The sequence below is a fragment of the Saccostrea cucullata genome, unplaced genomic scaffold, assembly GCF_032062105.1.
Source record: "Saccostrea cucullata isolate Sc308-1 unplaced genomic scaffold, CSIRO_AGI_Scuc_v1 ctg987, whole genome shotgun sequence".
Lineage (NCBI taxonomy): Eukaryota > Metazoa > Mollusca > Bivalvia > Ostreida > Ostreidae > Saccostrea > Saccostrea cuccullata.
This window is the reverse complement of record NW_026925310.1, coordinates 54505-68852: the sequence shown is the minus strand read 5'-3', so window position 1 is coordinate 68852 and position 14348 is coordinate 54505. Positions and strand designations below refer to the sequence as shown.

Genomic DNA, 14348 nt, shown 5'->3' with positions numbered 1-14348 from the left:
CAAATGCTGCATTACACTTATTATATCTCGTAAGAAATTAAGTTTAATTAAAATTTTATGGACACTAGATTTATAAAAGGTGCTATATTGTTTATACAGAACCCGTTTAATTTTTTTTCAAGTTTCAGAAATAAGTTTATCAATGAGATTAATGTTCTCTGTGGTACGGGCACCCTTGGTCTTCTAATGCCAGAATTAAGTCATGTGTCATTCATGGTGCCTTTAACTTCAAACTCCTTCACAAATTTGTAAATTAGTATTCTGTTGAGTAATTTCATTACAGGATGTTGTTTTCCCATGGTTCTAATGACCAAAATAGAAGATTTAGACCCACAGTAAAGTTTTACAAATTATAACAGCTGTTCAAATGAAGGTTCCATATTAAAAAATATTATGACGTCATAAGGACATCATAATTACCTTAATTTTTAATAGAATTTCTCAAAAGTTTGTCAGATAAAATGTATACTAATACACTTCATGTTGACAAAATATCTTTGTGAATGCTTTTGGTTTGATCAAGTTGTATATGATTAAAAGTGTAACATATGTTTTGGGACACCCTGTACATGTATAATTATTATTCTACTGAGAACGCCACGTTTTTCTGAAGATTTCGTGAATTTCACTATGTAAATTTACTATTTGACAGCAGTCATTTCATAAACACTCATCTTATTACATTATAGTACATATCTTTTTCATGATTATCTTTTTCAAGCACCTTTGACACAGTACATCTTTTTTTCTCGATTATTTCTGCACCATAATTCTAATCGGGATCGGACTACAAGAAAAAGTTACCAGTTGCGTAACCAAAATCACGAGGAACTCGAATTTACTCGGGATAAATCAATAACTATACGTTATCATTATGTGATAAAGTAAGAGAGCTAATTTTAAAGAGTGAAACTTGTTAAACCTCAGAGTTTTTAAACTTGGCAAAAAGTCTTGTCAGGCTAGCTAATATCACTGTCCAAGCAGTCTACAAGGCCTGAACAAGAATGTCAATTTACCGGTCTGGGGTGTGGTTTGTAAAGGGTCTGAGGGAATATACCAAGTAAGTAAAAGACGGTTTAAAAAAAGCGTATATATGAAAATGTATAATTTCTATTGACAGGCAATAAAAATGAAAATATTTAAAATTCTTCGATATATGGTTTAATAAAGCTGTATACATGTACATAAAGATGTATATTCAGTATAGTCACTAAATTGTTACTGTACAAGTTAACTGAGCAAGTTATACAAATGACAGCTATTGAATCTGAGTGTAAACTTTTCTAGGAGTGGATTTCAGGCAGCTTGCAAGAATTTCAATAATGCTGATATTGAGGTCAATGCCAACGGCAGAAGTTTCATGATAACCGGAGCGAACAGTGGAATAGGAAAATGTGCAGCTATTGCCATTGCTCAGAAAGGTAGGGTAGAATGAACATGGTAGATAAACATACACTTGCACATGCTTTTTCATCCACAATGCGCCCAGTTGTATGAATAACAAAATTAAAATTTATCTGTAATATACTTGAAGGTGGCACTGTGCATATGGTGTGTAGAGATGTAACAAGAGGAGAAGAGGCAAGGCAAGAAATCATCACACAGACAGGAAATCAGGTAATTAAACAATTCACTAATTAGTTAACAACGCAGGTACATCATACTCCTGCAAGTAAGAGCCTTAGTTAAAGGGACAAAATCATAAGTATCTTGCCCTGAACCTCTAGCTTTGCTGGAACATTTATAAGTCAATCAAATAGTAACATACTAGGTCTTTAAGTGATCAAGTTCAGTATATCTAAAAAAGTCAAGAGATCATCAGACAGATAAAATACCAGGTAACTCAATGTTGGAGGTAGACCAAGTTGTCATAAATGAAAAACAAATAGTCAATGTGATGTTAATTTCATAGATAGGATATACAGATATACCAGATAACTCAATGTTGGAGGAAGACCAAGCTATCATTAACCAGAAACAAATAATTGATGTGATGTTGAGCAAATATAACAATATTTATTAATATTCATGAAAATTTTGTCTCACTAATAAAAAGTAAATGGCTTCCTTGAAAAAAATAAGGTGTTACCAAAATTAACTTATCTACAGGATTATGAATATGCGTTGTCCTACTCGACATACTTTATAGTCTTCATACTTTAATTTTGCGGACAGGATGTTCACTTAGCTTGATATGTCAAAACCCAGAGATATTTTCAACTTTGTCAAGAATTTTAGAGAGTCTGGAAAAGTCCTAGATGTACTGGTAAGTGCACATGACTAATTATATTGAACGGATTAAGTTTATCATTATTTTACATTCCTTCAGTATTTTTCAAATGAGAAAAAAAATAACAGTATTAGTTTTATAGTTAGAATGTTTTCTTTTTCTCTACAGATTAACAATGCAGGATGCATGGTGAATACAAGGGAAGTAACTGAGGATGGGTTAGAAAAGAACTTTGCCACAAACACACTTGGTAATTGTAGTTTAACTTATATCTAATACTTGAATGAAGTTAATATTTTAACACACAATATGTATATCTAAATGTTCATTTGATTTCCAAAATGCAAGTTAAAAATCATCACCTATAAATGTTTCACTCTTTTAATAAACTGATTTTTACTTCATTTGTTATTTTTAGGAACACATGTACTCACTACAGAATTAATACCTCTTTTGTCAGAAAGAGACAAACCAAGGGTGGTAAGTTCAATTCTCATGGTAACAGTACTTTAAATTGTGCAAAAAAGTGTTTTTGATATTTATACCCCCCACAAACGAAGTTTGGGGGGGTATATAGGAATCACCTTGTCCGTCTGTCTGTCTGTCCGTCTGTCTGTGCAATCGTGTCCGGTCCATATCTTTCTTACAGAGGGACACTGGAAGAAAAATTTCATAAATCGTGCCCGTCCATATCTTTCTTATGGATAAACTAGGTAGGTTCTCATTTCACACAAAGATTGCCCATGACCCAAGGGTGTGTCATGACCTTGACTTAATGTCATTTGGGGAAGCTCAAGGTCACTGGAAGAAAAATTTCATAATTCGTGTCTGGTCCATATCTTTCTTATGGATAAACTTGGTAGGATCTCATTTCACTCAAAGATTGCCCATGACCCAAGGATGTGTCATGACCTTGACCCAAGGTCATTTGGGGAAGTTCAAGGTCACTGGAAGAAAAAGTTCATAAATCGTGTCCGGTCCATATCTTTCTTATGGATAAACTTGGTAGGTTCTCATTTCACACAAAGATTGCCCATGACCCAAGGGTGTGTCATGACCTTGACTCAAGGTCATTTGGGGAAGTTCAAGGTCACTGGAAGTAAATCTCATAATTCGTGTCCGGTCCATATCTTTCTTATGGAAAAACTTCCTTCTGAAAAACCCAGCGGTCTTTTGTCCCGTTTGGACAGTTCTAGTTAAAACTTATAAGCAATATGTAAATCTTATATAAATGTATTGCATTATTTAATTTATTTTATCATATGATCGAGTCCTTTGGGTCTAGTGAATATTGTACCCTTGCCTGTAGGTGACTAAATCATCATACAATGTATTAATCTAAAAAACAGGAATAATTGTACAGAATTTTTAGATAACAGTATCATCAGGTGGAATGCTGACTCAAAAGCTAGATGTCAAGGACTTACAATTTGAGAAGATGAAACCTTTTGACGGCACCACAGCCTATGCTCAGAACAAACGCCAACAAGTTGTCATGACAGAGGAGTATGCAAAACGCTATCCCAGAATCCACTTCTCCAGCATGCACCCGGGATGGGCTGACACTCCTGGTGAGAGATTTTTTGAGACTCAGACGCATAGCTAAATAAAATATTTTGAAATTCAAGATTGCATGGGGATGTGATTTGCCGTGCATGCTGTCTTGTGTTAGAAATTAAAATGTGTGAAAAGAAAAAACAAACAAACCATGAATGGAGTTTTTAAAAATATTTGATATACCAGTAGATTATATCTGTATATAGGGATTTTACAGTCAAATGTCATGAAATTTGGGGGGGGGGACTACAATATAAAGTGCAAATGTTTGAGCTTTTTCAATTTTTCTCAATTTGTACCTTGTATGTTTGATTTCAAAGGTAAAATATTGTACTTTCACAGATAAAACATGTATTTTTACCGAGTCCAAAATGTCAGAGTTGTTTTATATTTGAGTAGCTGTGAGGACTGCAATGCCTAGCTTTTACGAGAAGATGAAGAATCGTTTGAGGACGGCGGAGGAAGGAGCCGACACAGTGATCTGGTTAGCCCTGTCTGAAGCAGCCCTCAAACAACCCAGTGGTCTCTTCTTCCAAGGTATGTGTGCAATGAATTATGGGATACTTTTACTCAAACATCATCCAAGGTGTGTTTGCATTGAATTATGGGATATCTTTACTCAAAGAATTCTTAAGGTAGGATTCTTCTCATATTTCTAATATTTAAAAATTAATGAAATTTTCACAGAATCAAGAAGACAATATCAGTAAGTGATAGTATCAATGAAATTGAATTTGACCATTTTATATTAGAGGCAAGTTCAGGTCAAGGTCATTATCTTTTTTCTTGATATTAAGAATAAAAAATAACTGTTGCCAATCATGTGATACCTTCTTCTATTTCAAAAGTTTAAAGATTGTTCTTTTTGCATAAAAACATATTACTATATCGGATCTATAGCATGATATTACCAAATTTACATAAATAATTTAACTTTACTGGATATTGGCTTATCCGAATTTTCTCTGCTTTTCTTAATATTTAAGGATATATTAGTTATTTTCATATGCTTCCTATATTTAACTTTTTCTTATTTTCACATATAATAAAGTTGTCGTATAAATGTACAAAATGATACAAAAACAAAAAGTTTTGATTGTTTACCAAGAGAGAAAAAATACTTTTTATGAATTTTTGGCTCAAATCTGCACTTTGATGGGAAGCGTTTAAAAGCTAATAAAGTTCTAGTTTGTTTGAAAAATCATATTTATTTGATAGATTTTGAAAGTTTAGTCACTCATGATTAATTTAACTTACATTTGAAATTTTCTCTAAGTCTTCGATTGTATAAAAATTATTACTAAATTCATTGTTCTATTATAATTTTGAGGGACAGAAAAGAAGATATTTTCATACGCCACCATTCCACCAAAAATATAGTCCCAGCTAGTTTTCAAAAGCAGTTTACCATTTCTATTTAAAGTTGTACAATTGTGATGAGGAAAGAAAAATATTATCTTTTAAATTCCTTACACATCAATATATAAGACATATTAGCAAATATACTTTGAATGTTTCATCTAGTCAGAAACCAGAAAATAATCCTACCTTAACACAAGGATCTCTTCTTCCAAGGATATGTGTGAATTGAATTATGGGATAATTTAACTCAGCCAATGCAGAAGTCCCTGTATGCACTAAATTCTGGAAATTTTCATTTGTTGACATTTAAAAAAAAAACACTGTATATAATATACTACAGATGCAATCATCATGTTAAAACTATATCTGTTTGATTTTGATTGAAATTTTTAGAAGAAAAAAAAACATCTTTAAATGATATGTACATGTACATGTTAATATTGCAGACCGAACCCCTGTTGCAACACATCTACCTCTTGCTTGGTCTAGAGCAACACCCCAAGAACGTGAACAGTTTATGGATCAAGTGGATCAGATGGCCAAACAGTTCAGCATCTAGAAAAACCATGAATTGAAAGAAAACTACTCCCACGCGCAAATCATCTTGAACTTGTTCAGAGACCACATGCTAAAATCAAATCTTATTTATAGCATGTCTGTGTTTGATCCTGCCATGATGGAATCAGTTTCTACCTATGTCCATCTTCTTTCCTGAAAGTACTCTGATGGGTGTTTGTTGAACACAATTGCGTTGCATAGCATATCAGTTTGACCAATCTCACCAAACTAGAAACATTAATATATGTGTATTAATCATATTAAGTAATGTCTAATTAAAATACACGTACATGTATGAGATTTTTATAATATGTATTTATGTTGTATTTCTCATTCAAAAAAGTACCTGTATTAAATTTATGGGTATATGTTCTAACCCCTTTGTTTTGTCTATTTTGATACATGTAGGTTGTATGATGTTTTGTGCATTTGATTGTCCTCCACTTTTGTGAAAGCAAGGTCATTATAAATCTTATTTGACTGACCAACTATCAGTCTGTCACAAAAACTTCAACTTTGGTCATAAATTTTGAATGAGAAAAGATGGGGCTTTCATATTTCACTTGTTCATTACCTCTGAGAAATATACTTTGTTTTTTTATGCCATGAAGTTTGACCTACTTTTGAAAATATCAAACAATACTTTAAATTGGTCATTGAGAAAAGATAGGGTTCCACATATCAACTAATCTGTTAGGAATGTATATCTGTTCGTTGAAAATTATGTACCAAAAGTTCTTAAAAATTTATACTGAAACACTTTTCTAACCCAGGCCTACATTATTCAAGATACAAAGTCTATGTGTTAATAGATCTATTGAAGGCAAAAAGGACAACACATAATTCTAAAAAAAAATGTCATTTATTATATTTAATATTTCTGAAAGGGGTTGTATTTTTTGGAATTATGTTGTTTAAAATATATTTATTCAAAGAAATGGATTGAGCAGCAGGCATAACTGCCTATGATCATTCTCTCCATAATTTGAATTATGTAAGCCTGATATTAAAATAATTAAGAATTTACATGTTTTCTCTTTTATTTGCATTAGATTTATTTAGGAGAAGATGTACTAAATAAAATCCTCAATTTTTTCCTTCAATAAATGCTAATCCTTATATATATATATATATATATATATATATATATGTTCAGTTTGTATAAGACAATATGCTGTTTATTGAGGACAGAGTCCTAAACCAAAACAGATACCTGTACTTGTACTATTTATTGTGTAATATTGTGATATGAAAAAAAAATGTATGGTAAAGATTAAAGAAATTAAATTGAAAGAAATAAAGACGGATTTTTTTCAAGACTAAAACAGGATTTTTAGTTGAAGGCTCCAAGAGCTGTACAGTGCTAAATGTACATGTATGTCATTGACCATGTACCTTTGCCTTATTTTTAGCTCACCTGACCATATGGTTCGAATGAGCTAATCAGAATGGAACGGAAAATTTATGTCAAACAAATACCCTAGATTTGATATAAATCAGATATAAAAAGCAATATTATTGACATAAAAATCATATCTAATAACATTTGTCGTAAACCTTGATATTTTTATGAATCATGCACCCCATAGAACTGGCAAGTGTACATGCGATGGTCTATAAAATACATACCAACTAGACTCAAATCCTGAGTATTCATGTGAACGTATTGCACGAATCTTTTTTATGGCTCAAGTGAGCTTTTCTTATTAAAATTTGTCCGCCGCCGTCGTTGTTGTTATCGTTGTAAACTTTTCACATTTTCGTTTTCTTCTCCAGATCTACTGGACTGATTTTAACTTGGCACAGAGTATCCTTGGGTGACGGGAATTAAAGTTTATTCAAATGAAGGGCCATGCCCTCTTCAAAGGGGAGATGAATCGGTCAAAAATTAAATGTCGTCTTTTCAAAATCTTCTTCTCAAGACCCACTGGGCCAGGAATGATGAAACTCATGTGGAAGCAACCTCAGGTAGTGAAGATTCAAGTTTTTCAAGTCCCCCCAGGGGTGGAGTGGGGCCACAATGGGGTATCGAAGTGAAACATTGGAATTCATACGGAAAATCTTTAAATATCTTCGCCACGATTCGTCATAGTAATATTGAGGCATCCTCTTGTAGTGTAGTTTCAAGTTTCTCCAAATCATGACCCCTCAGGCAAGGGTGGGGTCATTATCGGTGAGCAAAGTTTTAAGAAGGATTACATAGGAAAAGGTCACAAAGAATTTAAATATCAAACAGACAGACAAACGCTGAGCAAACTGACATGTTAAGCGTCACTTTACTTTGCAGACGACTTAAAAATGTTCTGAAATCAAATTGGAGGATGGAGGGGCTAGGGGGATCACTGTCTTATGGATCAAAATATGAACGTGCATGTGATACGTGTATACAAAAAAGGAATTAATATTTTCAAGGCCTTTCTGTTTCTTTATAGAGTACGCCTTGCCTCGGTGAATATACCCACACTTGACTACAGAATATATACGTCCATGAGTTTCCCCCCCCCCCCATACAACGTTTGACATCAGCAGGCGGAATTTTGCTTTATTCAGAAACACACTTGTCGGCCCGGGGTATTGAACATACCTAACATGTTTAAGGTGTAATTTCTTTCTTTGTTTTGGTTTTACTTTTTGTAATAGAAAACTATCCAGAAGCGACTTTGTGAAGCAAAAGATATTTATATGATTTTGGAAACACAAACTGGAATTTTGCAGAACCAAGGAAAAGGACAGAGATTTTAACTTGAATCGGAAATTCCTTAGAAATCCACTGAGAATATTTTCATCAATTATTCTAATTTTGAAGGACATGCATGTGAATTTTGAATAAAAGCTATTTTCCATTTTTTAAAAAATCCAATATAGACGTTGACTGACCAAAAGCAGTTTTTTGTTTAAACATTGATACAGGAATTTTAATCATATGAGATTTATGTAGAAAATCATGTATACATAATTCCATGATATTTACAAAAATCTCCGAACTTGATCTTTAATTATTAATAAAAACTGCAAATATACAATGCAAATTCTAGTACATGTATTTGTATCATTATATCTTCAAAAGAACAGTTTCTTAATATTAAAATGACAAGGAAAGCCTACAATGTTTAGTTTACTTCAAGAAAAATGTAGTTTGTTTTTATCAGTACGTAATACCCAAAATTTGAGTGTCCTTAACTTTAGAATATATATTATAAAAAAAGAATTTTCATTTTTACAGTATGTAGGTTTTGTGATATGTCCGTTACAACGGTATCAAAAAGAGAGGAAAAAAAATCAGAAACCATGACATTGTGAAAATAATTTTTTCTAGATTATCACGTGACAATTGCAACGTCATAATAGTTATTATGACGTCACGATACTTCAGTGTATTGGCAACGAATGTCGGAATAGTGTTGACATTATCTCATCAAAGGAAAAATTCTTAGCTTGAATGTAAAATGAATATCCAAACTCAGGTGAGTAGCAATTTTTAACAAACTTAGTTCAGAAAATAGGTGCATAATTTAATGGTTATACTTAATGTAATTTTCTCCAATTAATTTTTGATTAATAAAAACATATTTTAGTGAATTCATTGCTTTGGTTTTATATCGTGGAGATGAAATAAACAATCTTAATAATCGAAGAAATTTCCGGGAAGCGGAAAAAGTTGTGTTATCATATAAAAAAAATAGTTTTTCGTGTTTATATTTCAGAAAAAAATCCATGCAGTTATAAATCAAAGTACTTCAAATTCGCTTTGACTTTTTTTTTTATTAACATTTGATGATATACATGTAAAATGAGTTGTTGTGGTATGGAGAGATTTTTTTTACTGTCTTCTGTCAATAAAACACCTCTATTTTGACTTAATTGAAATGAACGTGCTATTTTTTTAATGTTACAATACATGTATATTTAAGTAATCTCAAAACGTCGATGTTGCCTGCAATATCGTGGGGGGGGGGGGGGGTGTTTTGATGAATTTATTTATGCATGTTCAAAATACTTTTCCCAACAATAAAAAAAACCTTCGTTGATAAAAAGTTTTGATGCAATGGTTTAATTCCATACAAACTTTTCTTTTGAATTCATGCCGCCCAGCATCGTCGCAAGCCACGGGTTTTGTGTTCATTCTATTTGTGGAAATAGAATGGACAAAAAACCCGTGGCTTGCGATGATGGCAGGCCAGTGAACTGCCCATAGTTAAGCAAGTTAAGTAAAAATATATGCATTGAACATAGATAACACTTGCTGCAACCCGCGGAAAAATTCAAAATTTACACAAAAACAATTCTAAATGGAAATAACTTATTAAGATGTATCGAATTGAGTGAAATACATGAATGTGGACAGAGTTTTAACAAAATTCGAAGAAAATAATATCTTAGAGTAGGTACTTATCACATGACATTTGCAACGTCACAATAGCTATTATGACGTCAGTTAACTTTAGTTTATATTGGCAACGAATGTCGGAGTAGTGTTGTTATCTAATCGAAAGAAAAAACTCTTTGCGTAAAAGTACGATGAATACCCAAAATCATGTGAGTAGCAACTTTGAACAAAGTTAAACTAGTTCAGGGACAAATATGCATAATGCAATAATACCAAAATGCATTTCTCACCTTTTTAAAAAAAAGAATATCAATAGAGTTTACTTATACAATAGGCCATATAATGAGGGAAATGCGATATATTTTAAAGGAATATTTTGAGAATCGGGAATTTGTTTATGTCAAATTAAGATAATTTACATTTTTAGTATTGAACATGCAATAAATATTTTTAAAAAAATATTGTTATTCAAGGACAAACTAATTCAATGATTCTTTAATATCTATATTTTATACACTGTAAACCAGTTTTTAACTCATATTCATGCTTTTCACATCTTTAGATCTGGTATTATTTACAATTCTAGAACGACATCGAAAATGTTACAATGCTAAAAATGCTCAAGATGTCTCTATTGCATGCAATGTCAAGGATCAAATATAATAAATACATTGGAATGCTTCAATTTATAAGTTTTGAAAATGCTTTATTCTATAATGAACCTACTTTGATGAATAAATTTTATGTAATGCAGGGGCGTAGTATCCGGGGGGGGGGCCAGGGGGGGCCTGGCCCCCCCACTTTTTTTCCCAACCTTACTTACACAATAGGAATGTTAATTGAAAGCCTGGTTGGCCCCTCCACTTTTAGAAAGTAGAAACTTTTAAAAAGTAGTTGATTTTGAGAAAAAGCTTACCTACCCCCCCCCCCCCCCCCCCCCCAGTTGGGCAACTTTTCCCTTTTTTTTTTTTTGCTTGTCAACTTTTTCAGGTAGGTAAAAAAAAAAATTCTCTGCCTGGCCCCCCCACTTTCAAAAACGATGCTACGCCACTGTAATGGTTCCAACTACTAGTAATTTCTAATCCATGTTTTCATTTTCTAGAACGAGATCTTGGATTTCGGAGAAGACCCCGTAACCAGTGTGGTAGGTGTACTTAACTTTTAATTTCATGAAATGTCAACTTATTTTTGATTCCACTCACTGAATTGGGAATTATAGCCAATGTCATAAAAAAAACCCTTTTATTTTCAGGATGCTAAACTGGCAATTCTATCTTTCTCTTACAATTGGGCTGATATCGTCGAGCAAGAGGAGAAGTTAAAGGTATTTTTCTACACCATTAATTAACATATATTGAATATTTGATTATTCAAAAATATAATGAATATTTGATTATTCATTTGCTTCTATTTTGCACAACTTAAAAATTATGACACAGGTTCCTGACGGAAAAAAATGTACACAAAGAAATTTTTTGTGGAATGCAGTATCATATATGACCTTTAGAATGTTCTCTCTCTCTCGTAATTTCAAAAACTTATAATCTGTAAATTTCAGAATAATGGAGATGTCCCTGTACCTCAAAAGAGCCTAGACCAGACAAACATCAGAAGTACTACTATTGAAGCAGCAGGATTTCCTACAGCAGAACTAGCAAAGTCTAAGGTATAAGAAACGCAAATAAATATGTTACAGTAACTCTAGAAATAATAGTAACATGATATAATTAGACTTTCATTAAAAAATAATCATGCCATGCGTTACACTCTATATTTTACTAAATAATACTGATGGCAATCGAATACAGAATTGCCAATTCGGTTAATCTGCTTGCTACAATGTACTATTATAAACCTACTGAGATGAATTTTTTCATTACAACTAGTTTCTAATTAGTGTTTTCATTTTATAGGACGAGATCCTTGATTTCGGAGAGGAACCCGTTACCAGTGTGGTAGGTGTTTTTAACTTTTAATTTCATGAAATTTCAACTTATTTTTGATTCCACTTACTAAATTGGGAATTATAGCCATTGTCATAAAAAACCTTTTATTTTCAGGATGCTAAATTGGCAATTCTGTCTTTCTCTTACAATTGGGCTGATATCGTCGAGCAAGAGGAGAAGTTAAAGGTATTTTTCTACACCATTAATTAACATATATTGAATATTTTATTATTCAAACATATGATTATTTCATTATTCATTTGCTTCTATTTTGCACAACTTCAAAATTATGACACAGGTTCCTGACGGAAAAAAATGTACACAAAGAATTTTTTTGTGGAATGCAGTATTATATATGACCTTTAGAATGTTCTCTCTCTCTCTCTCTCTCTCTCTCTCGTAATTTCAAAAACTTATAATCTGTAAATTTCAGACTGATGGAGATTTCCCTGTACCTCAAATGCGCCTAGACCAGACAAACATCAGAAGTACTACTATTGAAGCAGCAGGATTTCCTACTGCAGAACTAGCAAAGTCTAAGGTATAAGAAACGCAAATAAATATAATACTCTAGAAATAATAGTAACATGATATAATAAGACTTTCATTAAAGAAATAATCATGCCATGCGTTACACTCTATATTTTTCTAAATAATACGGATGGCTATCGAATACAGAATTGCCAATCGGTTAATCTGCTTGATACTATAATAAATGTACTGAGATGATTTTTTTTATGTAATGGTTCCAACTAGTTTCTAATCCGTGTTTTCATTTTACAGAGCGAGATCTTGGATTTCGGAGAGGAAGCTGTGACTAGCGTGGTAGGTGTAATTAACTTTTAATTTCATGAAACTTCAATTACTTTTGATTTCACACACTAAATTTGGTATAATAGCCATTGTCATCAAAAAACCTTATATTTTCAGGATGCCAAACTGGCAATCCTATCTTTCTCTTATAACTGGGCGGATATTGTGGAAAAAGAAGAAAAGTTAAAGGTAATTAATATTTTACAAGTAATGACACAATTAGGTCCCTGGCAGAGAGATGTAAATGTATATATAAAAAGTTATCTTTCTGGAATGCAGTATCATATATGTATTTTAGAATTTAATATTTCTATTTTCTGTTTCTTTTTATGTTCATGAATTTATGAAAAAAAAAATTCGTTAATATTAGTGTAATGGAGATGTTTCTGGGCCTCTGGTACATCTAGACCAGACAGTCGCTGACATCGCGAGTACAACAGAGAACTCTTCTACAGTAGAAGCGACCAATTCTAAGGTAAAAATTGCAAATAAATACTTAACATTAGAAACAATTGTGATATTTATATTATCTGTCTTAATTAATAAAAATAATCATTATAATATGCATATAATGCCTTCAACATGTTCTTTATTTTACCTTTACTTCCTTTAAAGGAAGAAATCAAAGCCTTCGGTGACCTAGACTTATCAAACGGAGCCCAAGAATACGAGGACGCAGCAGACACAAACCTCGGTCCACATTCTCGCCCATTGCAACTGGGAGAAAAAGACAATAAAGATGCTGCAGAAGCGAAAAGTCAAGCGTCCCCTGAGAGCATGGAGGAGTCCGTGTATCGAATTGACAATTCTGTGATACAGCGCATGAAGAGACTGGTGCACATCTATGATGCTAAAACTGGAATTGTAGTTGGAGAGATCCATGCGCAGTGCATTCGAGAATCAGATGAACGTGATAGACAGCCATGGAGGACAGAATTTGATGCCACAGTATCCAAAGATTTACAGGTAAGTTAATATTGTTTTTTATCTTTGGTAAAAGATGTGTACAGATTTGAATTTAACTGGATGAAAATTAATATATGTATAAACCTTACTGTGTCTTTTTACAGAACTCGTATCCTCAAACCACACTGCTGGATGGTACTCCTGTTAGATGCAGCACCAATAGCGGCACAACAGCGACATGCAGCATTGATAGCGGTACGACAGCGACATGCAGCAACAATTGCGGTACAACAGCGACATCCAGCGCCAATTGCGGTACAACAGCAATATGCATCACCAATAGCGGTACAACAGTGACATGCAGCACTGATAATCGAACAAGGCAAGGATGTTACGCTATCTTACTAAAAGTTTAAAGTTTGTAATATTTCCTATTAAAATTCCATAGTATAGCTTACATCGTAAATTTGAAATGAACACATTTGATTTCTGTTACAGGAAAATCCGTGGACTGGAAATCATTGACCAAGAAATATCTATTCTGTCAACAGAGCCTGAGGTAAGAAATAAAAGTTTTTTTCCCTAAGAATAATGTCAATTACCCATCCATACATGTATAAGAAATGATTTAAATCTTGGAGAGAACACA

General features: G+C 32.8%; 2 protein-coding genes across 2 annotated transcripts; both read left to right on the top strand.

Annotated features, from left to right (window-relative positions):
- Positions 1-794: 794 nt before the first annotated feature.
- LOC134268584 (dehydrogenase/reductase SDR family member 12-like) lies at positions 795-6827 on the top strand. The gene is given in 10 exon segments (XM_062750846.1): positions 795-1060; positions 1288-1421; positions 1535-1617; positions 2176-2186; positions 2188-2266; positions 2399-2480; positions 2649-2710; positions 3603-3801; positions 4187-4324; positions 5596-6827. Coding segments are annotated over 10 exon segments (957 nt in total). The 5' UTR covers positions 795-1004; the 3' UTR covers positions 5709-6827.
- A 2273-nt stretch (positions 6828-9100) lies between these two features.
- Positions 9101-14115, top strand: LOC134268582 (uncharacterized). The gene is made up of 6 exons (XM_062750844.1): positions 9101-9171; positions 12764-12805; positions 12911-12982; positions 13164-13268; positions 13409-13759; positions 13864-14115. The coding sequence occupies exons 1-6, from the start codon at positions 9154-9156 to the stop codon at positions 14113-14115; spliced, it is 840 nt and encodes a 279-aa protein (XP_062606828.1). The 5' UTR covers positions 9101-9153.
- Positions 14116-14348: the final 233 nt, after the last annotated feature.